Source organism: Dermochelys coriacea, chromosome 20 (assembly GCF_009764565.3).
Source record: "Dermochelys coriacea isolate rDerCor1 chromosome 20, rDerCor1.pri.v4, whole genome shotgun sequence".
NCBI lineage: Eukaryota > Metazoa > Chordata > Testudines > Dermochelyidae > Dermochelys > Dermochelys coriacea.
In genome coordinates this window covers 1,244,974-1,272,316 of record NC_050087.2, presented here as the reverse complement: position 1 = coordinate 1,272,316, position 27,343 = coordinate 1,244,974, and the positions used below count along the sequence as shown (strand labels likewise).

At 63.6% G+C, this 27,343-nt stretch overlaps 1 protein-coding gene across 4 annotated transcripts in view; it reads left to right on the top strand.

Moving 5' to 3' along the window:
• Nucleotides 1–25,793, top strand: part of NCKAP5L (NCK associated protein 5 like) — a 28,365-nt gene extending 2,572 nt beyond the window's left edge. Inside the window, exons 2-15 of one of the 4 annotated variants that reach the window (XM_043506436.1) lie at nt 802–1,015; nt 4,176–4,392; nt 13,729–13,799; nt 14,230–14,337; nt 14,973–15,041; nt 15,190–15,228; nt 16,287–16,406; nt 16,995–17,108; nt 18,502–21,140; nt 21,641–21,800; nt 21,910–21,988; nt 22,643–22,954; nt 23,402–23,544; nt 23,955–25,793. In XM_043506436.1, coding sequence (XP_043362371.1) covers nt 14,236–14,337; nt 14,973–15,041; nt 15,190–15,228; nt 16,287–16,406; nt 16,995–17,108; nt 18,502–21,140; nt 21,641–21,800; nt 21,910–21,988; nt 22,643–22,954; nt 23,402–23,544; nt 23,955–24,194 — 4,017 coding nt within the window. In that variant the 5' untranslated portion in view covers nt 802–1,015; nt 4,176–4,392; nt 13,729–13,799; nt 14,230–14,235 and the 3' untranslated portion in view covers nt 24,195–25,793. Of the gene's footprint in view, nt 1–801; nt 1,016–1,803; nt 1,929–4,175; nt 4,393–9,893; nt 10,043–13,728; nt 13,800–14,229; nt 14,338–14,972; nt 15,042–15,189; nt 15,229–16,286; nt 16,407–16,994; nt 17,109–18,501; nt 21,141–21,640; nt 21,801–21,909; nt 21,989–22,642; nt 22,955–23,401; nt 23,545–23,954 lie in introns of those variants that run through there. The other 3 variants (XM_043506437.1, XM_043506435.1, XM_038379191.2) reach the window with 3 other exon arrangements.
• The last annotated feature ends 1,550 nt before the right edge of the window (nt 25,794–27,343 follow it).

Here is a 27,343-nt window from a genome sequence, read left to right as displayed (position 1 = left end):
GCTGTCGACCTAACCATTGGTTTTCACAGCCCTGAGCAGCGTAGCCAGGGCGATTGGCTTAGCACAGGTTGTGTTGCGGTTGTGCCCCGTGTTGGGTGGTTTGGTTTTCCGTGTGTCACTGAGGCCAAGTGCTCTGCGGCTCTGAAGGTGTCTCTGGGCTGCAGGGTGTCAGTGTTGTGTGTTGCGGTGATGGTTTCTGTGTACCCTGTCTGCCCCCCTCCCTGCCGCCTTAGCTCTCAGAGCGCGGCTGTGTGGCAAATGTGGCAGCACCAGCCCAACTGGTGCCTGCTCCCAGCCCCGCTGGAATTCGCTGGAGGGAGCTGGCTCCCTGCCCCGCTGCGGCTGCAGGTTGGCACTTGCCGCCCCTTCCCTTCGTCCTGCCCGTCGAGGCCTCACCGCCCACTTTGTGGGGATGGAATAGGGTGTTTTGGGGGCTCAGCTGTTGCTCCTGCTGTAGGCCTCGCACCAGGAGCCAAGCCAGCCCGTCAAAGTCAATGGGGCTCTATAGTGCTCTGGCATCCTGGGGCTGGACCATTAGCAGGGCTTGCCCCCAGGCTGTTCCCTGCCAGCTCCTCAGACAAGCCCCAGCAGCTAGGCGACTGGGACTATTGCACCCGGAGCAGAGTGCAGGCAGTGGTGTGCGCTGTGGAGCATGAGCCTCTGGGTCCTCCCCCAGGATGTGGGAGCAGAAATCCAGTCCCCCTCATCCCACCTTGCTGCGACCCCGAGCCCCAGCCCTGTGGTGAAGGAGTTTGGAGCTGCTGGCTCCACAGAGGCAAATCTCTGCTCTGTCTCCTGCAGGTGAACCCTGGCCCCTTTGCTCAGCCCACATCAGGCACTCCCAGGGTACCGAGATGGGTGGATCCGTGGGACAGCAGCCCTGGGTCGTAGCAGCAACAGGCCTGCAGCCAGGCCCGCTAACACGAGGATGGGACTGCAACGTGTCAGCTGGAGCAAAGCCTAATCTCCCAGCCCAGGGCCCCGTGCCAGGAGGCTCCCAAAGAGGGGGACCAAGGTGTGTCCACACAGCAGCCTGTGACTGGCCCCGGGACAGCGTTGCCCAGGGCCCAGCACTCTGAGCCACCATCACAACCAGGCCTGCCACAGGCCGTGTCCTTCCCAGCAACTGGCGGGGCCCCTGGGAGCCCTCATGAAATGCTCGCTTGTCAAATGTGGGTCCAGCCCCTGGTGTCCCCAGAGCCGGGCTCGTCTCACTTGCTGCACCTGCATTCATGAGGGGGTGACGGCCACTGAAGTGTGTCAAAGTGAGAACTGAGGTGGGGGCTGGCGGGTTCAGCGCGGGGGCTGGGAGCCAGGTTCTGTCTCTGGGAGCGGAGTGGACGCTGGAGCTCGTGTTGTCAGGTTTCATCCCCATCCCCCTCCACCAAGCCCCAGGCATCAGTGCGGAAAGACCTCACCTCGCCTGGGCTCCTAGATCTGTCAGAAGCTGAGCTGGCTGTGCCCAGCCCCTGGCTGGATGACTGTGGAGGAGCCGTGGGGCTGGAAGCCACCCTGTGGCGTTGCCAGCCGCTCATCCTTCCCCGGGAGGGGCGCGTTCTCCTTCGGGAAATGGGTGCAACTCCCCACAGCCCCCACAGCTCTCACCCTACAGGAGCAAAGGCAGCCAGGCTGGGGTCGCCTCTGGGGTGGGACCGGGCAGCGCCCCCTGTAGGAATATTGCTGGAATAGTGCGCCCAGTGCTGGGGTCACTGTTCTAGACGGGTGTGGAGACATCAGTGAGGGTTCAGAGAAGAGCTTCGGGAACAATGGAGGGATTAGGAACATGGCTGGCAGCGCTAGATCAATGTATCGTGCTTCACAGGGGTGACTGGGGAGCAAATATTTAACCAGGGGCTCCTCAGTCTAGCAGAGGAAGGTCGAACCCGAACCAGTGGCTGGAAGTCGAAACGAGACACACTGGAAATAAGGTGTAAATGTCTGACATTGAGGGCAATTAACCATTGGGACGATTCACCAGGGTGGATTCTCCTTCACAAGCAACTTTTAAATCCATGTTGGATGTTTTCCTTCAGGATCTGCTCTAGGGCTTGTGCTGGGGCAGGTCTGGCCTGTGCCCTGCATGGGGCCGGGGGGGCTGGTCGATCACAGGGCTCCCTTCTGGCCTTGGGATCTAGGAAGCCTGGGGGCCTGCAGCACCCTAGTGAGCGAGGCCAGGGAAAGGGGCGTTTTGGAAACGGCTGCAGGGCTCCCTAGGGCGCAGGTCAGGTGCTGAGCCCGTTACACATACGGAGAAGCTGAGGCTCAACAGGGCAACTATATGAGCTCAAGGTCGTGTGCCGAGTCAGCGACGGAGCCGGAAATGGAACCCAGGAGTCCTGGCTCCCAGCCCCTGCTCTAACCCCTGGACCCCCTTCCCACAGTGACTGCACTAGGGGGTTGCCACTCTGCAATTGCATAGCCCTAGAGAAGCCCTGACCCGGCGTGCCCAGGTCTCTACCTCTCGCCCCACGGCCCCTCCCTGCCTGCTCCCGCTAAGCTGGGGGCAGCCTGGGCTCTGCTGATCCCTTTGAGCAGCCGGAAGGGCTCCCGGAGACTCCTCGGCCCTGCTGTTGCTCACCCGCCCTGGTGTCCGCAGTCCAACCGGCCCCGTGCCTGGAAGGCGGCTGGGGCTGGAAGCGGTTCCCACTTTGAGCGCTCGTGGGGAGTGAGGGGCTCTGGGGTGGGCCTGTGTCGCCCATCTGGCAGGATCATTCAGACCCTCCCCCACCCTCCATTCTTCGGTCGGGGCCCCTGGGGCTGGCATTGTTCTGTGCAGGGGGGCAGGCGAGGGCTTGGCTGGGCCTTCCCCTCCAGACAGCACCTCACTTCCCCTCCAGAACCAGCTTTCCGCTCCCGTTTCCTGGGTTGGGGGAGGGGGCTGGAGGGATCAGGGAGCTCAAGCCAGGCACTGTCCCCTCTCGCTCCAGGACCCCCACCCCCGGGTGGCCAGGGGCGCTGGGTTCCAGCAGGATCTCACTGAGCTCTGTGGAGTTCCACCCACGTAACCCGGAGCGGAGCAGGGCCTGGGAGTGCAGTCGGGCTCTCTGAGGAGCCCCAGGGCCATGCCTGGCAGGTCCCAGATACAGGGGTCTGTCCTGACCTGCTCACACGCAACACACCCGGCATTGGTCACTCAGTGCACTGCACGCTGGGAAGGGTAGTCTCTGCAGGCTGCATCTCTCTATGAAAGATGAGGGCAGCTGCATCGTCCAACCCCAGGGGCCCTGCCCCTGCCGTACACCTCCCAGTGGGCCCTGCCAGCCTGGGTCCCTCTGGGCTGCTCTCCTTCCCAGCAGAGTGTAGGAGTGACTTGTGCTGGGGGGCGGGGGTATCGCACCAGTTATATAGACAGGGAAACTGAGGCACGGTGCGGGAGTGTGACATGGCCAAGGTCACACAGGGCATCAGTGACAGGGTCAGGAATAGAACCCAGGAGTCCTGGCTCCCAGTGCCCAGCCTGATCTCAGCACTGGACTTCTAAGGAAACAGGGCAGCTAAAAGCACCAGGGTAGAGAGTGGGGAGGGGTGGATAAGGTTCTGTAATGGCAAACCGCCCCTTCCCCTGTGCACTTCTGGGCAGCAAGGAGGGGGCTGCAGGGCAGGGGGAGTGTGGCCCAGTTTTGCCGTTGTGGCAGAACGAAAACCCTCTGGGAGGGGTCCCTGGATCCCTCTTCTCAGACCCGCTCTGTGGAGACCTGAACCAGGTCCAGCCCCAGCCGAGCCTGAGGCTCCCTCTGGAGCACCCACCCACAGCGTTGGCCACTGGGTCGCTCCCCAACCCCCTGCCCTCCTGGGGTGAAGGAAGGCCCAGGTCCCTCCTTTCCAGGTGTGCTCCCCCCGCCCTCTGGGACGGTCTGTCCTGGTGAGGGGCACAGCATTGGGAGAGGCTTTCCCTGTGTTGGGATCGAGCCCCTGGGGGGTGGAGGGGTATTTCATGGAGCAGCCAGCTCCCGCCTGCATTGTCCCCAGCTTGGGCGTGTGTCCACGCTGCAGCAAGCCAGCTATAAATAACCCTCAACATCCCCGGCCACGACTCCTGGGCTATTTTTGCTGTTCTTCTTGTGTCTGGTCCTGGCTCCGCTCGGGGAAGGGGGCGGCAGGGTTTCTTTTGGTTCATCTCCCATCCTGGCGCAGCCTCCAGCGGTTTGATCTCCGCACTCCTTGTCCCCTTCCAGATGCGGTGAGGTGTAGAGCAGAGAAAATTCCCCCAGAACTGTCCTGCCCTCAGCACATCTGGGGTGGGCAGGGCAACATCCACTCCTGCCCAGGGTGCTTCCTCTGTGTGGAGCCTTGTTGGACACCAGCGTTCTGCAGCTTCCGCGCTCCAGGGAGGCGTCCAGTCGAGGTCCTGGGTGCTCAGCGCCGGTGAAGTCCTGTGGCACTCTTGGACTGGTAAGAGGAGTCACTGTATCTTGCTCAGATTCCCTCTTGGGCAGTTCAGTTTGCTTCACAATCAGCTGCATGATTCTTCTTCATTTCCTGTCCTGGTAAATGGCTGCTGTGTTCTGGCCCAGAGGTGGCTGCATTTCACTGGTGGGTGACACAATCCCAGCATCTTTTCTGTACCAAGCCTGATCCCTGGGGGGTGCTGAGCCTCTGTAGTCCCCCTTTCTCCAAGGCCAGTTGTGGGTGGCCAACGTGAGGAGGAGCGCATGTGTCCTGAGTCACAACTCTGCCTGAGGGTGAGTGTGATGGGGGTGAAAATCCCAGTAAGTGTGCATGAGAAGTCATCGTGTGAATGTGCAAGATATGTAACGTCACTGTATGAGCCGTGCATGGCCTGTAGACAGACCAAATTCCTGTTTGTAAAACCTCTGTCCCTGTGAAAACGTCTTGTATAATGGGACAGACCCGGGCTCCCCTCCGCTCGCACCCCAGATGTGGCCGTACTTTGGGATTCTGGCTATTGCCGTAGGATGGAGGCGGGGGGCCTCAGGGACAGGCAGGGCACCTGGGTTCTGCTGACTTAATAAGGGGCAAGTCACTTCACTGCACTGAGCCTGGGATGATCACCCCCAGTCTAGACAGAAATGAAGTGACTCACTCGAGTTTACATGGCGATTGGTGGGGGTCAGATGCACTGGGGGGGCCGATCTCCTTTGAGCTGCTATGGGAATCTCGGCTGTTGGGCTGCGGTTTCCCCTTCTCTCTGTGCAGCCTCCTCTTCCTCAGGCCTGCTGCTGATAGATCAACCTGTTACCGGCCCCTGGGGATTTGCCAGGCCTCCCTGCTCAAGGCCGGAGCACATCCATGGCTGGTGCCTGTCACGGCGTCCCCGGGCGACACTCTGGAGCGGCTCCCTGCGAAGCCAGGCAGGGTCCTGGGGGAGCCTCCTCTCTGGGAGCAGCCTGTCTGCAGGACACACAGCTCACCCGGCTCCCCCCTTCCTGGGTCTGACCTCGGAGCATCCAGCCTCCCCTGCCCCTCCGTGCGCTTCCCACAGCCAGTCCGCCCAGGTGGGGTCCTGGGGAAGCCAGAAGGTCCTGCCCCCCAACTCCACAGTCCGACGTGACTCTCAGCCAGCCAGTAAAACAGAAGGTTTATTGGACGACAGGAACATGGTCTAAAGCAGAGCTTGTAGGTGCAGAGAACAGGACCCCTCAGCCGGGTCCATTTTGGAGGGCAGTGCAACCCTGTCTGCACTTCACTCCATGTCCCCAGCCAGCCCCAAACTGAAACTCTCTCCCGCCCCCCCTCCTCTGGGCTTTGTCCCTTTCCCGGGCCAGGAGGTCACCGGATTCCTTTGTTCTCCAACCCTTTAGCTCTCACCTTGCAGGGGGAAGGGCCCAGGCCATCAGCTGCCAGGAAACAGGGTGTCGCCGTTTATGTACCTGGCCCTTTGCTCTGCAACTATTACACCCCCTGCCTTATCCCACCACCTAGAGACTTAGGAAATGCCTAGGGGAAACTGAGGCACCCCTATTGTATTCAGAGAAAACATTAAGAACAGTCCCACTTCGTCACAGTGTCCCCCACATCCTGTGGGCCACCTGATGAGTGGAAGAGGCAGCTGCGGGTCACAGACCAAGCAGGTGTTGGAAGTCGGCAGGAATCCCCAGAGCTTCACAGTGCTTAGCCCCGAGGGAGGGGCCATCCTACCCCTTCCAGGATCCAGTGGCTCAGAGCCAAAGGCTGGCAAGGGAGCTGTGGGCAGAGGGAGCTGGGGCAGGAGCTGCCAGCAGGGAACTCTCACCCCTTCTAGCCTGGCAGCTGTTGTTGGATGTGTCTGTGCGCTGGTGCCGGGACAGGGACGGAGGGGAGGCAGCCAGGGGCTGCGGGGATTGTTGCGACACCCTCCTGCCCCCGGTGCAGGTCACGCCCCTGCTGCAACAGCCCCAGTGTTGTACATCATGGTGCTGCTCAGTGCCTCGGTTTCCCCACTTCTCTGGGGCGGTCAGGGAGGTTTGTGACGTCTTTGAGATCATGGGGTGAGCGCGCTGCAGAGGAGAAAAGGCTATAATTGTACACACAAACCGTGACCTCGCCTGGGTCCAATGAGCCACTGACTCCTTCTGCGGCTCACTCTCCCTGTCCCATGTGATTGGCCGAGGCTGGCCAAGAGGCACACCCCAGCTGCTCGCTGGAGGCACTTTCTGGGTATGGGAGAGCTGGGGGTGCTGCGGGGGCCCTGAATCAGGCTCTTGCTCACCAGGAGCCTGGCTCTTTCTCTTCCCCGTGCGGGAATCTGGCCTGCCATGGGGAGTAGAAATATCCTCATTTTAAAGCGGTGACGCAGACTTTACAATAAACTCCAGCTAGAGCGTTCTCATGGCTCTGCACTGACTGCAGGTACCTAACTGAGGGGCCATGGCCCGGGAGGGGCCTGGGTCTCCTGCACCCTGCCCAGCCATTCACATCAGTGCCAGGAGTGACTGAATTGCACTGCAAACTGGACTATGTCTGTTTGCATGGGACCCCTGGGACTGCTCTGTTAAAGGGACACCTCTGCTGAGAACAAACCACGTTGTTTCCCTTTGTTTCTAATGACACTGAGCCTAGAGCATAACCAGGGAAGGGGGAAATCCAGATTTCTTGTCCCCATCTGTGCGCTCATTTCACGTTCTGCATTTTGCCCAGCCTGGAGTATGGAGCCAGTTTCACTCGGCCTTGGAGTCCATCTCACTCCTGCGCTTTGGGGGGAAGTTACCGGCAGTAGAAATGATCCCTTCTTGGCTTTCCTTGAACCTCCTTGCTAAGAAATGTTAAATCCAGGATTCAATGTGCCGCTCCCGCCCGTCCCCCAGTGAGCTGTCCCGTTAGCTCGGCACGGGCACACGCAGACATGTCAGCCCAGGTGCGCAGGTTTCGTGTTCCAAGAGACAAGGGACTAGGCTGGTAAATCGAAGCTGGTGTCTTTCGTTCCTACCTGGTTCCAAGCCGCGCAGGCCGGGGCTGGGGTGGGCATGGGAGAAGACGCTGAAGGGTTTCTGGTGTACACATCTAACACTGCGAGTCGCCCTGAAATCTGGGGTCTGAGTCAGATTCTCGCTTCCGTCTCCAGGGAGGCTGCTCCCGGGCCTGGCGCTGGGATGCTTCTCTCCTTGCCCTTCAGCGGCGTGACCGAGCCTTTCCCAGCCGTACTCCTGCCTTGGTTCCTTCTGACCAGCACCGCGATGCCCTCCCACCTGGGCAAAGCTCCCAGGCAAAGGCTGTAAAGCTGCCGCCTTGGTCTCCAGCAGTCTCAGGCCTGGAAGCTGCCATCTGCTGCTGGCTGGCCAGGGAGTGAATCGCGCTGTGATGGCTGACATGGGACATCTCCAGCAACATGCGTCAGTCTCTGTGTGTAAGCTAAGGAGCCCGTGTCTATAAGCAGGGCTGTAACAGACCCGCATCTCCTGTGGACTGGGGGCACGTGAGGCATGCTGCCCCGTGGGTTACCAGTACCACTACCCTTTGGCCAAGGGCTGTGCACACCCCTAGTTCACGGCACTGCAGCTGCCCCAGTGCCAATGTCCTTAATGCAGACAGGCCTGAGACTGTAAACTCCTGGGTGCAGGGCCTGTCACTTACCCTGTGGCTGTGGCATGCCCAGTGCAATGGACCCAGCTGGTTCTAGGCACTGTGGCAGGGACGGCCAAACCGTGGCTGGCAAGCTGCACGTGGCTCTTACAGTTAAAGTGCAGCTCGCAGAGCCCCCCTCATTCTCCACCCATCAGATGGGCGGGAGAGCTCCAGGTTTCTGCCCTGCAGGTTTCTGCAGGGTGGTGGGGCTAGGGGCTTCTGCCCTGTGTGGAGGGGGGTCTCAGGGTTTCAGCCCTGTGGGAGGTGCTTAATAGGAGTGGGGCTGAAGCCCCGAGTCCCGGCAGGTGTGCCCAGCTCTCAAACTTCTGAAGACGATCTCATGCAGCTGGCTCGGAGGGTCAGTAATTTGGGCACTGCGAGATGCTACCAGTCCTGCTGCATGGGCACGGGGCTGACTAGTGGCAGGGCAGTGGCCTGACGCGTCAGGACCCACATCCAAGTTCTGCCCTGAGGCAGAAGCGGGGAGTGGGGCACCTGGACCATCTCCTGTGACGTGCAGTCATGCAAACCTGTCCTAATGCAAAACCAGCCGGATTAACCGAATCCAAATCTCCTGCCCCAGGACATGGTGCCCTGCGCTCAGCTCCGAGGCAGGCCGGAGCTGCGGGAGTCCCAGACCCACACACAGCTGGCACCTGTCAGAGCCCAGGGCACGATGCCAGGGCAGAGATTCTGCTGCAGTCTTGTCTCTGGAGTCGCACGAGACATTTGGCCAGGCCAAGCTGAGAGCGTCCCAGCCATGGGCTGGCACCCTGAGGTGGCAGCTGCGCTGGCCTGCGCCCGCTATCCCATGCCCATACAGGGGCTGCTCTTCCTCTCCGTTCCCCGGATACCAGCTCAGTGCTGAAAAGACCTGGGCACGTGGGACTGTCCTGTAAAACCTGGGCTGGGCATCAGGCCTAGCCGTGGGGCTCTTTGTCCCCACGCTGGGCACGGCCAGGGCACTTCAGCCAGGGAGGCAGGGCACGCCGCCCGCTGAGGAAGCTGTGGGGGGACCGTGTTGGTCTGGTGCAGAGATCTGCTCCAGGGCTTCATTCTTTCCTCCAGCCGGGGCCCTGCCACAGTGCTGACTCGGACTCCCTCCTCCCGTGGCGGCACCGCACAGAGCTGCTCTCCGGCTCCTCGTGGCACGCTGGAGCCTGGCAGGTTTCCATTGTCCCATCAGCTTTAGCTAGTGCTGGGCCTGGGGGCTCTGCTGGCCCGGCCCAGCCCTGGCAGGACATCAGGCCCCTCTGAGGGGTCACGAGCTGGGCACCTGCAATCACTCGACCTGGTGGGAACTATGGGCCTCCTTTGGGCCCGTCCGGCCCCTGGGGAGATGCGGGGAAGGCTCCGGAGTGTGCTCCGGCCAGGGGGGCAGCTCCCTTCCTCTGCCTCCTCATCTGAGAGCACTTGACCCTAGGGGGCAGTTTGTGAGGGTCCCCCTTTCACTGATGATCCAAGAGGGGATCCTGGGGGGGTCCCTGCCTGCCATGAGCTGTGGGGGCAGTTTGTGAGGGTCTCCTCCCCCATGTGCTGGAGGCAGGTCCTGGTTTGTGGGGGTCCCCCTTCCCCCGTGATGTGAGGAGTTGGTTGGGGCCAGGTGTGTGTCCAGCTTCCTGATGGTCCAAGGGTGCTGGGCTGGGGGAGCTTGTTTGGGAGGCTCTTCCCCCCTCCCATGGTCCTAGTTTGGAGGGGTCCCCTTCCCCCCATGCTTGATGGTCCCAGTTTGGGGGTCTCCTTCCCCCCTCCAGGCTCGGGGGTCCCAGTTTGGGGCTCCCCTCCCCAGGCTCGGGGCGGGCGGGGGCCGGGCTCCTCCCCGGTAGCGGCGGGGAAGGCGGAGCCGCAGGCCCGCGGGGAGCAGCCGAGGCTGGAGCCGCCTCTTCCCCAACAATAGCGGGGCCGGCCCGGGAGCCGCCGCAGCGGGAGCAGCCGGGGCCGCGGCCGGGGGAGGATGCTGGGCAGCCGGCCCTGCCGCGCTGCGGGGCCCCGCACGGAGCAGCGGCCGCCGGGGGCCGCCCCACAGCCCGGCCCGGCCAGGGTGCGTGGGGGGGCGGCGGGGCCGGGGAGGTGTGTGTCGGGGGGCTGCCGGGGTTTGTGCGGTGGTGGAGGTTTGGGGAAGATGGGGGGGCTGCCGGGGTCTGTATGTTGGGGGGAGGTTTGGAGGAGATGGGGATGCTGCCGGGGTGTGTGTGTTGGGGGAGATGGGGGGGCTTCCGGGGTGTGGTTTGGGAGAAATGGGGTGTCTGCGGGGACTGCCGGGTCTGTGTGTTGAGGTGAGGTTTGGGGAAGATGGGGGGGCTGCTGGGGGTGTGTGTGGTGGGGGGAGGTTTCAGGTGTTGGGGGGAGATTTGGGGGCTACTGGGGTGTGTGTGTTGGGGGAGGTTTTGGGGAAATGGGGAGGCTGCCGAGGTGTGTGTGTCAGGATGAGGTTTGGGGGAGTTGGGGTGTCTGGGGGGGCTGCCAGGGTGTGTGCATCAGGATGAAATTTGGGGAAGATGGGGGGGCTGTTGGGGGTGTGTGTTGGGGTGAGGTTTGGGGATGTCTGGCTTGTGGTGCCCACTGTTGTAAGCTCCGTGGGTGGGGGAACCTCGTGTTTACATGTGGTGCCCTGCTGAGGCCGGCTGTGGGGGTGACGGGGTTGGACGCAGCTGGCTTTGGGGGGTTTGCTAGGGTCCCTGGGAGGAGAGGCACCGTGCCGTAGGTGGGCTGGGGGTCTGGGTCTGGGTGGAAGGGATGTTGCAGCTGTGTCTACGTGCGGGGGGGATGTCACCCCCCAGGGGAACATCTTTGCTGACGCTTGAAGCCAATGATTCTGCCTTGCATGGGGGCCCCTCGCCCTGGTTCTGTGGCCTGGCCCCTCCACGGAGACGCTGGATTCGTAGCAAGATTGAATTCCCGTTCCAAGCCCCTGCTGCTTTGCTCTCACCCTGAGCCATCGGTGCCACCTGGCCACTTCCCTGCCCGCTCCGGGGTGGGGGAGGCAGCCCTTGTCCCCGGGAGGCTCTAACTGGGCTGGGCCCAGAGCCCGCTGGGCGAACTGGCACCGAAGCCGAGATGCGACGGTGCTGCTCTTGGCACAGGCCTGTCCTCAGGCGCCGGTGCTGGAGAGCAGTGACGGGCCGTGTGTGTGTGAGATGGGTCAGCCGATGAAACTGGGGCAACTCCAGGGGCCTTTAGGAGAGGGTGGGGCAGGGGAACAGAGAGGGGCTCTGCAAGACAAGCAGAACCTGTCCCTCCAAGAGCTAGCCCTGCTCTGGAGCCTTTCCTTTGAGATCCTCCAGTCCCTGAGCCAGGCCTGCAACCTCCTGGGAACGAGGCTGCAGTGGGAGGCAGGCAGCTGTTATTAGACACGCTGTACACATGGGGAAACTGAGGCACGGTGACACGACTTACACAGGAGAGTCTGGTAGTGTTGGGAATGGAACCCAGGTTCCTGGCTCCTGTTCCCCCCATGGTTAGATCGCCCTGCCTCTGTGGCTAGCATGGAAGGCTCTCTGAGGAGAGTTCGCTCCCAGCTTTGTGTGGGCAAGGATCCTTAAGGTGGCTCGGGGAGGCGCTGCCCCTGGCAAGGTGCAGAGGATGGGGTTGGATGGCAGGGGGGAAGGGTAAATGCTACTCGGGTGCTTCTGCTGCCTGCTCTTGGAGGGGCATTTGGGCACCTGGCTGTGTGTGGTGTCAGGTCCTGGGGCTGGAGGAGGATGCGGACGGTGGGTTTGGTCCCTTGGTCAGGGGGCTGTTCTCAGGCTGGCCAGGGGGAAAGGCCGTTTGATCGGGGTAAAGGTGCGAGCGCTTCCCCCCAGTGGTCGGGTCTCCCCCAGCACCTCACTTTCTTCTGAGTGATCGTTTCCTGGGGTTCTGTCCAGCCCAGGAACTGGGTAGGGGGGAGCTGGCCTCATTTCCAGGCCGCCCAAGTACATTTCCCGTGGGGAGGGGATTCATAGATTCATAGATACTAAGGTCAGAAGGGACCATTCTGATCATCTAGTCCGACCTCCTGCACAGCGCAAGCCACAGAATCTCACCCACCCACTCCTATGAAAAACCTCACCCATGTCTGAGCTATTGAAGTCCTTAAATCATGGTTCAAAGACTTCAAGGAGCAGAGAAGCCTCCCTCAAGTCAACCATGCCCCATGCTACAGAGGAAGGCGAAAAACCTCCAGGGCCTCTCCAATCTGCCCTGGAGGAAAATTCCTTCCCGACCCCAAATATGGCGATCAGCTAAACCCTGAGCACATGGGCAAGATTCACCAGCCAGATACCCAGGAAAGAATTTTCTATAGTAACTCAGATCCCATCCATCTAATATCCCATCTCAGGGGATTTGGCCTATTTACCCTGAATATTTAAAGATCAATTATTTACCAAAATCCCATTATCCCATCATACCATCTCCTCCATAAACTTATCGAGTAGAATCTTAAAGCCAGATAGATCTTTTGCCCCCACTGCTTCCCTTGGAAGGCTATTCCAAAACTTCACTCCTCTGATGGTTAAAAACCTTCATCTGATTTCAAGTCTAAACTTCCTGGTGGCCAATTTATACCCATTTGTTCTTGTGTCCACATTGGTGCTGAGGTTAAATAATTCCTCTCCCTCTCCTGTATTTATCCCTCTGATATATTTATAGAGAGCAATCATATCTCCCCTCAACCTTCTTTTAGTTAGGCTAAACAAGCCAAGCTCTTTAAGTCTCCTTTCATAAGACAAGTTTTCCATTCCTCGGATCATCCTAGTAGCCCTTCTCTGTACCTGCTCCAATTTGAATTCATCCTTTTTAAACATGGGAGACCAGAACTGCACACAGTATTCTAGGTGAGGTCTCACCAGTGCCTTGTATAACGGTACTAACACCTCCTTATCCCTACTGGAAATGCCTCTCCTGATGCATCCCAAAACCGCATTAGCTTTTTTCACAGCCATATCACATTGGCAGCTCATAGTCATCCTATGACCAGCCAATACTCCAAGGTCCTTCTCCTCTTCCGTTACTTCTAATTGATGCGTCCCCAACTTATAACTAAAATTCTTGTTATTAATCCCTAAATGCATAACCTTACACTTCTCACTATTAAATTTCATCCTATTACTATTACTCCAGTTTACAAGGTAATCCAGATCCTCCTGTATAATATCCCGATCCTTCTCCAAATTGGCAATACCTCCCAGCTTTGTATCATCTGCAAACTTTATTAGCACACTCCCACTTTTTGTGCCAAGGTCAGTAATAAAAAGATTAAATAAGATTGGTCCCAAAACCGATCCCTGAGGAACTCCACTGGTAACCTCCCTCCAACCTGACAGTTCGCCTTTCAGTAGGACCCGTTGCAGTCTCCCCTTTAACCAATTCCTTATCCACCTTTTGATGTTCATATTGATCCCCATCTTTAGGTGAACCCAAGCTGCAGGAGGCTACTGGAGCCTCTTGGTCAAGGGTGCTGAGCAGCTGCCCAGTCTGGGGTGGAGAGGGCATCGGCTAATGGGTCCTGGCTCCAGAGCCCCTTCAAGGTCCAGTTGGATCTGCAAGGACGTTATTTTGTCACAGTCTCTTCCCTTGCAGCCTGCCCAGGGCTGGTGTTCTCTCCCACCTTGGGATTTGGGGAGCCTGGGGAGGTTTGGCCAGGCCAAACCTCTTTGGTCTGGCCCCATCGCCCATCTCGGTGTGGGGTTCTGGATAGGCAGAGCTGGGGGACCAGTCTCATCGCTGGGTTTTATCCCCTTGCAGGTGAGCGGGCAGAGGTGACAAGGGAAGGCTGGAAGGTGCTGCTGGGTCTGGGGTCGGGCCCCTGGAACGAGGTAAGAAGAGAGAGAACTCCCCCCTCCTTCGCACACGTGTTACATACCCTCCTTTGCACGTGCACACCTGTGCACTCCCTCCTTTGCACATGTGTGTGTGTATGCACCCTCCTTTGCCCGTCTGTACATTCGTTTACCCTCCTTTGCAGGAGCCCCCATGTTCTGGAGTGAATCCTCCAGGCTCCTGCCCTCCCACAGTCCAGACTCCCTTCTGGCCTGGGGCAGATGCTGTTCAGGGGAGTCTGCTGGGAGCTGGGGTTGGTCCCAGAGGCGAGCCTGGTGCAGGAGCCTGGGGGAGGCTGCACTGAGCAGGCCCATCCTGGGTGCTGAGAGGAGGAGCCGGTAATGAGGGGGCTGCCCTGCCCGAAGGGGCCGCACCCCTGGAGGGTGCCTGGCCCGTCACTCACTGGCCTCCCGCTTTGTGTTGCAGGGCTCGATGTCGGAAGCTGTGGCCGGCCGGGGAGACATGAAGCCAGAAGAGGGCGGCAGCGAGCCGGGAACGAGCCAGGAGCTGCTGCAGAGACTGCGGGAGCTGGAGGTGCGGAGCCCCACCTGGCTGTGTCTCTGGGGCCAAGCGTGATCCCTGGGTAGACGCCTGGGGCCAGAGGGAGGGTCGCTGCCCCCGCAGGAGCCCTGCATGGCGTCCAAGGACGCCCACCCCAGCAGTGCCCTGCTCCCCAGCACTGGGCGCTCTATGCACACAGGACTCGCCTGGGGAGGGGCGCCCCGGCTGTGAAGGCCGTGTCAGTGCGAGCCGTGTGGCCACCAGGGGGGCAGCAAACAGGAACAGTCAGGGGCTCCCTCCTGCAGGCTCTGAATCCGTGTTGCTCAGGGGTTTGTTCCAAGGACAGTGCCCCCCCTTCCCCTCGCAGCCACAGTCCAAGGCAGCTTCCCAGATGCTCCCAGAGCCCCTCAGCAGGGTGAGCTGGGGCAGAGAGGGGCCAGGGACTTGCCCAAAGTCATACAGTGAATCTCTGGCAGAGGAAAGGACCCAGGAGTCCTGGCTCCCAGCCTCCCCTGCTCTAACCCACCAGACCGCACTCCCTGCCCAGAGCAGGGCACAGAACCCAGGAGTCCTGGCGCCCAGCTCTGGGGTGGAGTTTCCCCCACGTGCTTTTGGGTGGGTGGAGGAACTGGGCCCCTGACCTGCTGCTCTTTCCTTCTCTGCCCCAGGCGGAGAACTCGGCCCTGGCTCAGGCCAATGAGAACCAGAGGGAGACCTACGAGCGCTGCCTGGACGAGGTAACCGGCCTCTGCCCCCGGGGCCTCTTGCCTGCCCTGGAGCCCCCCGCGCTGGGCTGCTCTGGTGACCTGGGGCAGTGTCCGGGGGCGGGGGTGTGGGTGGGGGAGGGGGAATCATTTGCTGTCATGTGACTTCTTTGCTTTCCAGGTTGCCAACCATGTGGTGCAGGCTCTGCTCAACCAGAAGGTGAGTGAGTAGCGGGGCCCCTGCCTGGGGATCAGAGCCCCCCCCGGGCATCACAGCCAACCTTTACCCCGCAAGGGTAGGACCTGAGCGGGGGTGGCCGAAGGGTGTGGTGCACTTGTCGAGGGGCCCAGCGCTCTGCCCCCTGCGCGGCCTTGTGTGTTGTACAGGCTGACGCTTCCCTAGCACGGTGAACAGTGGGAAGGACAGAACCCAGGAGTCCTGATCCTCCCCCCCCAACTCAACCACTGCACAGCACAGCCCTCCCCTCCAGAGCTGGGAATAGAGCCCTGGAGTCCTGCCCCCCCCCTCCCCTCCAGAGCTGGGAATAGAACCCCGGAGTCCTGCCCCCCCACACTCCCCTCCAGAGCTGGGAATAGAGCCCCGGAGTCCTGTCCCCCCCCCACTCCCCTCCAGAGCTGGGAATAGAGCCCCGGAGTCCTGCCCCCCCCCACTCCCCTCCGGAGCTGGGAATAGAGCCCCGGAGTCCTGTCCCCCCCCCACTCCCCTCCAGAGCTGGGAATAGAGCCCCGGAGTCCTGCCCCCCCCGCTCTCCCCTCCAGAGCTGGGAATAGAGCCCCGGAGTCCTGCCCCCCCCCACTCCCCTCCAGAGCTGGGACTGGAAGCCCAGTGTCCACACTTCAAGCGCGGGGATGTAGCCTAGTTGGCGCTGGAGGCCTCCCCGCCCAGCGGCCCGCTCTGTGGAGTGTGGGTGACACGGGGCCACGGGTGGGGATTGGTGACTTGGGAGCTGCTGGCATGCCCTGGGATCCTTGAGCCAGCCCCGCCTGGCACGTGGCCAAGCCCTGGGGTGGGTTGTGAGCCCAGGCCCTTTATCGTGGTGGGGCTGGGACCCAGGGCCAGCATTGCGGGGTCACGTGGGCAGAGGGAGAGGGCTAGAGGGCGGCTTTGGGGGACCCTGGCAGTCCCCTGCCTGGCTGTGTGGGTGGGGGCTGCACTGAATGGAGAGGGGAGCCCAGCGCCTGGCTCTGAGTGCTGGCCCAAGCCCCACTCCCTGGGGGTGCTGGCACAGACGCTCTGCTTTTTCCCGGGGCCGGCAGGACCTGCGCCAGGAGTGCCTCAAGCTGAAGAAGAGGGTCTTTGACCTGGAGCGACAGAACCAGACCCTGAGCGACCTCTTCCAGCAAAAGCTGCAGCTGACGACCGGCTCGCTGCCCCAGGTCCAGCCTCGTCCACCCCATCCCTCCCCGCCAACTGGTCCAGCCTCGCCCCCCTCCCTCCCTGCCACCCAGTCCAGCCTCACCCCACCTCCCCCTGCCACCTGGTCCAGCCTCATCTGACCCCTCTGCCCCCGCCACCCAGTACAGCCTTGTCCGACCCCCTCCCTCCCTGCCACCCAGTCCGGCCTCACCCCACCTCCCCCCGCCACCCGGTCCAGCCTCATCCGACCCCCTCCCTCCCTGCCACCCAGTCCAGCCTCAGCCACCTGCCACCCAGTCCAGCCTCGTCCACCCCCATCCCCCCCGCCACCCGGTCCAGCCTCATCTGACCCCTCCCCCCCGCCACCCTGTCCAGCCTCAGCCCCCCTGCCACCCGGTCCAGCCTCGTCCGCCCCCCTCCCCACACTGCCACCCGGTCCAGCCTTGTCCGCCCCCCCTCCCCACACTGCCACCCGGTCCAGCCTCAGCCCCGCGCCCGCCACCTGGTCCAGCGTTGCCCCCCACCCATAGGTCTGGGGTCCCCGACTCCCTGCCCTTCTCCTTCTCCTGTGGCGTCTCCGCCTCTCACTGCCTTGCTTTCGTTCCCAGCTGGCCCTGCACCCGGTGCCTGCGCTGTGCAGCCCCCCGGCCAGTCTTCAGTTGGGCTCGGTGGAGAAGCTGGCCCCCTCGCTGCCCCTGGGAAGCTGCGCCCTGCCGAGGGAGGTATGTCCCGCGCCCCCTTGGCTCCCCGTCCAGCCAAGCTCCCAGCTGCTCTCAGCCCATCGATCAGGGAGAGGGGCACTGGGGGGCAGCTGCTGTCCTCGCTGGGCCCAAGCCCCCCCGGGCAGGGACGTGGGTTCCGTTGCAGGACACTGAGATCAGTGGGGAGCTACAGGGAGGGCTGCCAGGGGAACGGGCTCCAGCCATGAGCTTGGGGTAGTGGCAGGACAGGCACTGCCTGGGCAGGGCAAGTGGGGCCCTTGCAGGCATGTGGCTGCCCCAGACATAGAGCCCCAGGAGCAGCTAAGCCCCCCCGCCCTTTTGTTTCCCAGGAGCTGGGCCCAAGCCCAGCAAGGCCCTCGGAGCCAGGACTCCTGGGTTCTGTGCCAGACTTTGCCACAGATAATGCTGGGGGATCTCAGGCGGGTCACGTCCCGCTCAGGGCCTCGATTTCCCCACCTGTGCATTGTGGGAGGAGGTGATCCTGGCTGGGCTGCTGAGCTGGGGCCAGACTGTGGGGGGCCGTCGGATTAAGGGCTGTTCAAGCCCAGCTTCTGACAGCTCAGTCAGGCCCCTTGTGCCCTGGCATTAGCAGAAATGGGGGGGGGTCTCCTGCCCACCCATGGCCCCGGGAAGGTGCAGAGAGGTCGGCTCCCCAGGGCAGCGCTTTGGGATGCTCAGTGGCAGCTCCTCCGGATCAGGGGCAGGGGTCTGTCTTTGGGTCCCCAATGCCCAGCCCCCCCGCCACCGGCGCAGGCTCTCCCCTGCTGCCCCCCACACCCTGGGAGCAGAACCGGGGCTGGGCGCTCTCACTGCATTGGGCCTGACAGAGCAGCTCTGATTCCCTCAGGGAAGGGTCTCGGAGCAGGGGCTGCTGAGGATGTGGGGTGGAGTGGTCCCATTAACAGGGGAGGGAGCAGGTTATATCGCCCCTCCTCCCCCGGCAGCATTGCCACGGTACCTGCCATGCTCCTATCCCAGCAGTGCCCAGGCTGCCCCCTGCCAAGTGGGGAAGGGGGGCTGGCGTATGTGGGTCACCCCTTGTGAGGATCAAGCTCCCTCCCTGGCTGGCCCCTTCCCCCACAGCCCAGCCAGCGGGAGGGTGAGCTGGCCCCCTGATCAAAGGGGCTCCCCACCCCCAACAACCTGGGCTCCCACTAGCCGCCCCATCCCCACTGTCTGGCTGAGCCTTGGGACTGAGGGGGGCCCCAGAACCCCATGTTCTAGGTCTGGGCCTGCCCCTGTTGTTTGCCCCGGGAAGCAGCGAACAGCCATGGTGCCGCATGCTCTGGCAGTGCCGCTGTCCGGGCTGGGGGTCTGGATTATCGGGGGGTCCTTGGCGTAGCTGGGAGCCGGGGTCTGGGCATCTCACGGCCTCTCTGGCCCCTCTCCCCAGGTGGGGTACGGAGGGCTGCGGGCAGGCAGCCCCGGCTTCCAGTCCATGGAGGCGCTGTCTCCGTTCTTCAAGAAGAAAGCCCAGATCCTGGAGGTGCTGCGGAAGCTGGAGGAGACGGACCCCCTGCTGTGCCCCCCACCCTGCCAGCTGTCTCCCTGGAGGGACCCCAGCCACTCCCCTCCCGAGCCCGGCTCCCACAAATTCCAGCCAGTCCCAGCAGACAGCCAGAGCCAGCCGGAGTCACCGGTGAATGGGGAAGGCCCCCCAGTCGAGCCCCTGGCCACCACCCGCGAGCTGTGGCCGTCCTGCCTGCTGCGAGCACAGCATGGCCTGGAGGAAGCGCTGAAGTGGAAGAGCGAGGAGCGGGGGGGCCTGGAGGCAGAGGGGGGGCGCCCCCAGCTGCTCCCCCCACTGTGCTGCCAGCAGAAGAGCGAGGGCAGCTCCTCCTCCTCCTCCGATGAGCTGGGGGAGCTGGGGGAGCCGGGTCCCGTGGAGAAGGGCCCCCCGGGTGAGGCCCCGCTGAGCACCCTGGCTGAAACGAAGCTGGACCTGGGCTTGCTGCTGGAGGAGACGGAGTGCTACCTGCAGCACTTCCTGACCGGGGGCTGCCCGCTCAACGGGGAGCCAGCCGCTGCCTACCAGCTGGAGGGGTCCCCAGGGGCGCTGGGCCCCAAGCCAGGGGTGCTGGGCAAAGCCTTGAGCCGGGACATGCTCACCAGCCTCTCGGTCTTGGGCAAGTACGAGCCCATGAAGCCAGCGTCGGGCCCGGCCCAGGGCAGCGCAGACAAGCCGGCTTTCGGCACAGCTGCCGGCGGCCAGGACCTGGGGCCCTTCCCGGAGCCGGCCCTGGAGCGCCAGGCCTACATCAGCATCTGCCTCTCCGGAGACGAGCCCCCCAAGAAGAGTGCCACGGGCTTTGCCCAGATCTCGGCTCAGGGCAAGCCCAAGCTGCAGCTGGGCCCCCCGTCGCCGGGCAGTGGGGCACTTCCCCTGCCCTCCCCCTCCAAGATGCTTAAGTTCCTGAAGATGCCCACGCCTGGGGAGAAGCCCCAGGGCCCCAACCCTCTGCGCCTGAGCCCCCAGCTCACCCGCAGCTCCAAGATCCCCTGCCGCAGCAACAACTACGAGGCGTGCCCCTCGCCTGTGCTCAGCCGCAGGGCCTCCCCCGAGGGGCCCGCGGCACCTGCCTGCCCCCTGCCCCCTGGGGCCAGCGGTCAGGCCTCCCCCAAGGCTGGCAGGCACCTGGCCCCTGGGACAGCAGAGGCCGCCGTGCACTCCCCAGAGCCCTTCGGCCATGGCTCCCCGAAGGCCCATGACTACGAGAATGTCTCGGAGCTGTCGGTGGGTGGCCTGGCCTCCCTGCTGGAGCGGCCCAAGGGCTCCCGCTCCACCCCGTTGCGAGGTGCCAGGCCAGACGCCCCCCACTGCCCGCCTGAGCTGTGCCCCTACGCCCCTGCCAAGGAGGGCCGGGAGCAGGGCTCTGAGTCCCCACCGCCTGCCCGCAGGAATGCCGGGGGCTCCGCCGGGCCCAGGAGGCCTGGGAACAGCACTGGGAAGAAGCAGCCGGAGCTGGGACACCTGCCCTTTAAGGAGCGTCTGTCGGCGCTAGGGAAGCTGAAGGGTGCCAAGGCAGGGGAGCGGAAGGAGGCGCTGGGCCCAGAGAAGAACGGCTGCCCCGGGAAGGCCAGGGCACCAGGCCGGCCCTGCGAGGAGGCGCTGGAGACCAGGGCACAGCCCCAGCCGGGCACGGGCGGCAGCCTCAAACACCAGGAGCAGTGCCATGGCGGGGAGCCCGCCGGGCGGTGCTACTCCTCTGGCTCGGTGGGCTCCCGGCTGGAGGCCGAGACCTGTTCCTCGAAGCACTACGCCGCCAAAGCCCGCCAGCCGGGGGCGCTGTGCCCAGCGGGGACCCCCCTGGGCCCCAGGAACTCCCCCAAAGCCCCTCCGGTGCCCCCCACCAAGAGTGCCAAGAGCCCCCATGGGAGCCCCACCAAGCTGCCCTCCAAATCGCCCACCAAGGCACCGGCCAAGGCTGGGGCTCCCCGCCCACCTGCCGAAGAGCCAAAGCCCACTGGCCCCAAGCTTCCCCCCACGCCACCGCCTGGCGCGGGCCGCAAGCCCCCCGACTGTGCCCAGGCCCCGCCCCTGCCCAGCCGAGCTCTGCCCGCGGCCGGCGCCGGGCTGCACTCGGCCATCGAGGAGAAGGTGATGAAGGGCATCGAGGAGAACGTGCTGCGCCGGCAGGGCCAGGGCAAGGGGCCGGTGGGCGAGGGGAAGCCGAAGAACTCCAGCGGCATCGCCAGCTGGTTCGGGCTGCGCCGGAGCAAGCTGCCCGCCCCGAGCCGGCGGCCCGAGGGGCTCCCGGCCAAGGGGGAGCGGAAGCAGGGGGGCGGGGGCGGGGAGGGGAAGGTGGCGGCCGGCAAGCTGGAGGCGGAGAGCCTCAACATCTCCAGGCTGATGGAGAAGGCGGAGGAGCTGCGCAGGGCGCTGGAGGCGGAGAAGGCCTACATCAACGGGCTGGCGCTGGAGAAGGGCCGGCCCCACACCTGCGGCATCCTCGTGGGGCAGACGCAGAACCAGCTCCAGGTCATGTACCAGGAGGTGGCGGCCGAAAACTTCATGCAGCAGCTGCTGAACAGGTAGTGGGCGGGGGGAGGGGGCTCTGCGAGGTGGGGGCAGGGGGAGAGGATGCCAGCAGGCCTGGAAGCAGAAGTTCATGTGCCTAGGCAGTGGGCTGGGGGCCAGGACTCCTGGGTTCTGTCCTGGGCTCTGGGGAGTGGGGTCTAGTGGGTTAGAGCAGCGGAGAGTGGGGGTCGTTCCTGGGTCCAATTCCTGTCTCTGGGTGGGGAGTGGGGTCTAGTGGGTTAGGGCAGGGGGAGGAGGGATTCCCAGCCTTGGTAGAGACTCCCTGAGGCCTCTCTGTGCCTCAGTTTCACCCTCTGTAAATGGGGATCCAGCCCCAAGCTCAGACATGCTGAGAGTGAGGGAGAGGAGGGGTTTTCATTCGGGGAAGTCGTCCTGAGCCCAGACCAGTGAGAGTTGTGTCCAGCCTGTAGGGAGGGGCTCTGCCCCACTGGCTCTAGGGGTCCATCCATCCGTCCTGTCAGCTCCCCGGCAGCTCACACCCTCATCTCTGCAGGGTGGACGGGAAGGAAGCCTACGAGAGCCGGCTGGAGCAGAAGAGGGAGCTCCGGGATTTCCAGAGGGTCTCACACGACACCAAAGACCCCAGGCTCTTCCGGCCCCCACGGAACGGCATTGTCGGTGACCTGCGGAGCTGCGAGGAGACTCCCAAGAAGGTGGGGAGCGCCCCCAGACCTGGCCGTGGCCGGGCTCTGTGCCAGGCGGAGGGGAAGGTAACCCCGGGCGCCGTGTTTATCCGTCTCTCTCATCTCCTTTCCTTTCAAGAGCCCAGACTCGAAGCTCCGGGAGGAAATCCCATCGGACGACAGCCTGGCCGAGTCCGTGAACTCCCAGCACTTCACAGGTGACCCCACAGGAGGCTCAGTGGCACAAACCCTGGGTTGGGCCTGGCTCGTTATCGGTGCGGACTGTGGCCCAGTGGGTGGTTCGGGAGGTGGGGGGTCTGGACTCCTGGGTTCCGTTCCCAACCCTGGGTGGGGGTGTGGCATGCCAGTGGTGGGCGGGGCTTGGAGTCAGGTGGGGCATGGCAGTGGGGGGTGGGAGGGTCTAGGGGCAGGACTCTGCCTGAGACCCTCCTGACCTTGGCTAACTTCCCATGTGTTCCATGCGGGGGTGCGGCCTGCCAGTGGTGGGCGGAGCTTGGAACCAGGAGGGGGCGTGGCATGGGGCGGTGGAGGTCTGGGGGGCAGGAGGGTGTGTGGTAGTGGAGGGTTAGGTCTAGGGGCAGAACTCGGCCAGGGACCCCCCACCTTGGGTAACTTGCCATGTGTTCTGTGGGGGTGTGGCCTGCCGGTGGTGGGCGGGGCTTGGAGTGGATGGTGGGTGGGGCTAGAGACAGGACTCAGTCAGGGACATGAGGGGGGCGGTGACCTTGGGTAATTTGCCATGTGTTCCGTGGGGGGTGAAGTGCTCTGAGATGGGCTGCGGGGAGGGGCTCCAGGAGGCCCATCTGGGCCAGGCCGGCCTGCTGACTCCACCCTGCCCTTGTTGCTCGCAGCATGTGGCTCTCTGACTCGGACCCTGGACAGCGGCATCGGCACCTTCCCTCCCCCCGACTACTGCAGTGGGGCTCCCAGTAAAAACCTCCCCAAGCTGAAACCCAGCCTGGACCCGCTGCCCAGCCTGGACCCGGGGCAGCCCCCTGGCAGCACCAGAGTCCCCCGCAAAGCCCGCACGCTGGAGAGGGAGGTGCCCAGCGTGGAGGATGTTCTGGCGCCTGGCAAGCACCAAAGCATGCCCGCGTTCCACGGTGTGCTGGCCAGCGCCGAGCCACCCCCGAGCCTCCGCGGCCACAGAGTCTGCCCCGAAGGTCTGTACCCAGGCAAGCCCCCGGGGCGGGGAGGGGGCTTACGCTGGGCCCAGTGAGAAGGTGGGGAGCACCCCCCATCTTGGCCATGGCGGAGTCCTTGGGGGGCTGGGCTTTGTGCCAGGCGGCGGGGCAGGTAACTTCCCTGCCCTTTTGTCTCCCGCGCCACCTGGGCCGGACCTTGTCCATTTTCCCCTTCTACCAGAGGGCTTAATCCCCCACCCTGCCCTGCGCTGAGCTGCCCCCCAGGGGCCGGGGCACTGGAAGGTGGGTGCTTGGACAGGACTGCAGCGACCCCAACCCTCACCCCAGTCCCTGCTGCCCACATTTGCAGCCATTGAGCCCTTCACCTGGGACTGGGTTGCATCCCAGCTCGACCCCTTGGGGAATGGGGGGTCGCCCTCCAGGGAGCTGTCTGCTAACTCCCCACCACCTTCCTCCTGGTGCCAGACCCCTGCATGGAAACCGGCCGAGCGCGGCGAGTCCAGCCAAGCAAGAACTGGACCTTCCCCAACTCCAAGGCTTGCGGTGGCTCCGCGGACCCCTTCCTGTGCACGGCCCAGGACCTGGAGGGGCTGCATGGGCTGGCTGGGGTAAGGAGCCCCCCGGGGACGGGGCAGGGGTGGGACCCTGGGAGCAAGCTGCCAGTAGCCCAAGGATTGGTCTGCGTGGGCAGCGCGGTCCTGCCCGTTGGACCCACAGCCTCGCCCCAGGGACATAGATCTCTGCTGCCCCGAAGCATCACCACACTGGGGGCTGGCAGCACTGAGACCTGGCTGCTCTTGGGATGCAAGCAGGCCGTGCCGACACGCAGGGACCCCCCCAGCCGGCTGGGTGTTCTGCTCCCCGTCCCTGAGCGGCATCTGCCTGGGGGTGGGCGCTGAGCAGGAAGGTGACAGTTCAGGGCTCCCCTCGCCGATTTCAGCTCACTCCCCCACCCCACTCTCACGCACAGGGCTCGGATCCCCCCGCCCCACTCTCACGCCCATGTCTGTCCCTGCAGAGCTCCGCGCACAGCACCGCAGAGAGGAAACGAGCCTCCTCGGATGTGCCCCGCCTGCCGCCCCCCTCCTCACGGGCGTTCAGTGCCAGCCGGACACCCAGTGCCTCTGACGTGGGCGAGGAAGGCAGCACAGAGCTGAGGTCCAGGGACACGGGGCAGGGCCAGGTGGGCCTGGAGAACTCAGAGTCGCTCAGTGACTCTCTGTATGACAGCCTCTCCTCCTGCGGGAGCCAAGGTTAAAGGGGGGCTGATCTCAGGGTGCCCCTGGAGCCCCCCTTCTCGGGGGCGGGATCATCCGGTGCTGGAGCAGGAAGGCACTGGCTGGGAGCCCCCCTGTCCTTCCCCCGACCCCTCAAGAGCCCGAGGCACTTGGCACTAGGGCCCTTCAGAGCCCATTACTGGCACCGGGGGCCGCAGAATCCTGCCACTGTCTCAAACCAAGTCCTCCTCCCCCTCAACAGAGGAGCCACAGCCAAGGGCCACCACCACATCTTCCACCCCGGACCTCTTTCCAAGCAGCCGCCTTGCCCTGGACGCAGCCCCCAGCTATTGGGGTGCTGGGAGGGGCTGGGCAACAAACAAATCCGCTGGGCCTGGCACCGCCTGCTGCCTGCCCAGGCTTATCCCCAGAGGCTGGTGCAGGCGCCTGGCATCGCAGGGCCTGTCTGCGCTGTCATCTCATCTCCAGGGACGTCTGCATGGAGCCAGGCTCCCGTGCCGCCGTCCCCACCTCCAAACCCCCTCCCCGTGCGGGTCAGGAGTGGGTTCCCTGGGGCGCCTGGGGATCGCCTGCCCGGATTGGACCAGGGCCCCTCTCGTACAGTCTTCACCAGGGCTCAGAACCAGCCGCTGCTGAGGAAGGTGTAAGATGCCCTGCGGTGGGCGATTCTGGAGTAAGTTGCCAGTGGGGCGGGGAGGGGTCTCTCCTGTTGTCTAGGGCCAGACCAATCTGTACAGCAGGGGGTGCTTTGCCCTTCTCAGGTAACTGGGTGGTCTCTTGTTCTTAGCTGCATTGAATGTCCAATCCCCTTTTAACGCCTACTTTCCTACTACACCTCAACCTCTTGTGGCAGAGAGTTCCACAGGCTCGTTATGGGGGAGGGGGAGATTTGCTTTCCTCTGATGCACCAGCTATTGGCCTGTGCTGGAGGAAGGTGGGCGCAGCTGAGCAGAGTGAGTTGATGCTGTAGAAACCAGGAGTCCTAAGCCCCTGCAACCCTCCGCCCCCGGGGTGTAAAGAGGGCTGTGAGTGGCTAGAGCGCAGGTGTTTTTAGCCGTCCCGAGTTACTGGAGTCATGAAATGGAACCGTGTCTCCCTCTCTCAGCAGCTCCCCTTGCTGTGCTCCCAGACCCCTCTGTCCCCTCAGCACCAGGCTGGGGTGCAGGGGCACCTCGCAGTGGTTCCCCCCCTCACCTACTAGCCAGCGCTCTTAGCCCAGCCCTGCCTACTCCCTGGCATGGCTGCTCCTCTCTCCACTGGTGCTGGGGGGCAGACCCATGAGCTGACCCCAGCTGGGTCCTGGAGCTGCCGTGGGGCCAGGTCGGGTGCTCCCGGCCTTTGTCTTGTGTGTGGGTCAGGGTTGCCCTTGGCTCCCGGTCCCGCTGCCTCCCCTGGCCATGTGCCCCTTGCCTGGCTCTCTCCAATGGTGCTATTGCCTGTGTACAGACCCCCCCTTCCCCAGCCCCACTTCCCTTTCTCGCCTTCCAGTTGGGTTTTTTATTCAATGATGCCACCCTCCCACTTTGTTTTATTTATATAAGTTATTGTGAATCCAGCTGTTTATTGTCTGCCTTGGTCTCCCTTCAAACAGCCAATAAAAGGTTAAGAGCTGGCCTGGATTAATGCGTGGTTTCCCTTCCCCGCCCTGCCCACCCGCCAGCGGCTGCGGGGTCAGGAACAGAGCCCTGCAGCCGCCTGCCAGGCCGGGCAGGAGTTGGTGTCCAGGGCCCGGTGCCCACATGCAGTGCCAGCTGGGCTGGCTGCCAGTGCAGATGCCCGTGGAAGTAGGCTGGGAGTGCCACAGCCATATGCCCTCCCGGGTTTCACAAGCCCCTGAGAAGCCCGGGGGGGAACGGGGCGGGTGTCAGTCCCACCAGACCCCCAGGCCTGCACTGAAACCGGCACCTCGAAGGGTGCAGCCAGCTCAGGCCCTAATGGCAGAGGAGCCTGCTGGGGGTGGGTTTGTCATCGGTGCACATGGGGTGTGATGGACTCGGTGTGACTCTAATGGGTCCCCTCTGCCCGCTCCAGATCTGGCACCCATGGGGCTGTTGGGAGTTGGGCTGCCCCTGGAGGCTGGTCCTTCCTCTTCAGAGCTGTGGGTGGGTGCCGCGGATGCTGACTGGCCACCGGGGGCTGCCCCCCACGTGCAGGGCAGGCTAGAAAGGAGGTGTTGGGCCCCCCTCCTGGGAATTCGAGTCCCTGCCACGCAGATGTCAAAGGGATGCTGCTGCGTCAGCGATTCCAGCCATGGTACCAGAGCACGAGAAAGAGACGCCTCGAAGGGAGAGAATCTGTCGACAGCCCAGAGCAAACTGATTGACAGCTGTATGGGGGCACTGCGCGCCCAGCACTGAAAGGCAGCCACCTCTGAGCGGGGTGCAGCGGCTGTTTGGCAGTGGAGCCAGGTCAGACGCCAGCCAGGCTGCGATGACGGTTGAGTGTGAAAGGGGAGAACAGGCGCGAGCAGACACCGCTGAGTTGGATGGAGCCGGTGTGGGCTGGGCTGGCATGCAGAGGGCAGGGGCACAGGCCAGAGCTGGGATGCAGAGGGGCATGGACCTGGGGCAGGGCTGATGTGCAGGGCAGGGCTGGCATGTGGGGGGCAGGGGCAGGACATGGGCTGGTAGCAGTGGGAGGGCAGAACCCTGGTGACTTTACCTGAATCAATGGGCCTCTGAGGGGCGCGATTATATGGGGTGCCCTGCAATCTCTGGTTGCCATGGTGACCCTCCAGGTTGCCCGGCCTCGCAGTGGCCAGGCCCCTTGCTGCTTGGCTCCCTGGCAGCCTCAGGTGGGGCCGACCCGGCCGCAGGCAGCATCCCACAGGCAGCTCTCGGGGTGTCGGGAGGGAGATGAGGCCCCTCCGCTGCCTCACAAGATCTGGTCCCCATTGTGATGTCCCAGCCTGGCGGGACAGCGCCCGGCCTCTGCAGGGTGGGGTGCAGGCTGGGTGTGGGGTTTGCAGCAGGAGCAGGTACGTGTGGGGTTTGGGGGCCAGGCAGGGGGGTGGGGGCAGTGTGGGATCTGGGGGGGCAGGCGTCTGGCTGTGATGGCATATGGGGCAGCCCGCGATGCAGACGAGGGGGATGGGGCTGGCCGTCACTGCAGCTCACTAGCGTGTGCGTGGGCCGGTCCAAGGACGGGGCTTGGCCTGAGACTCCAGGCC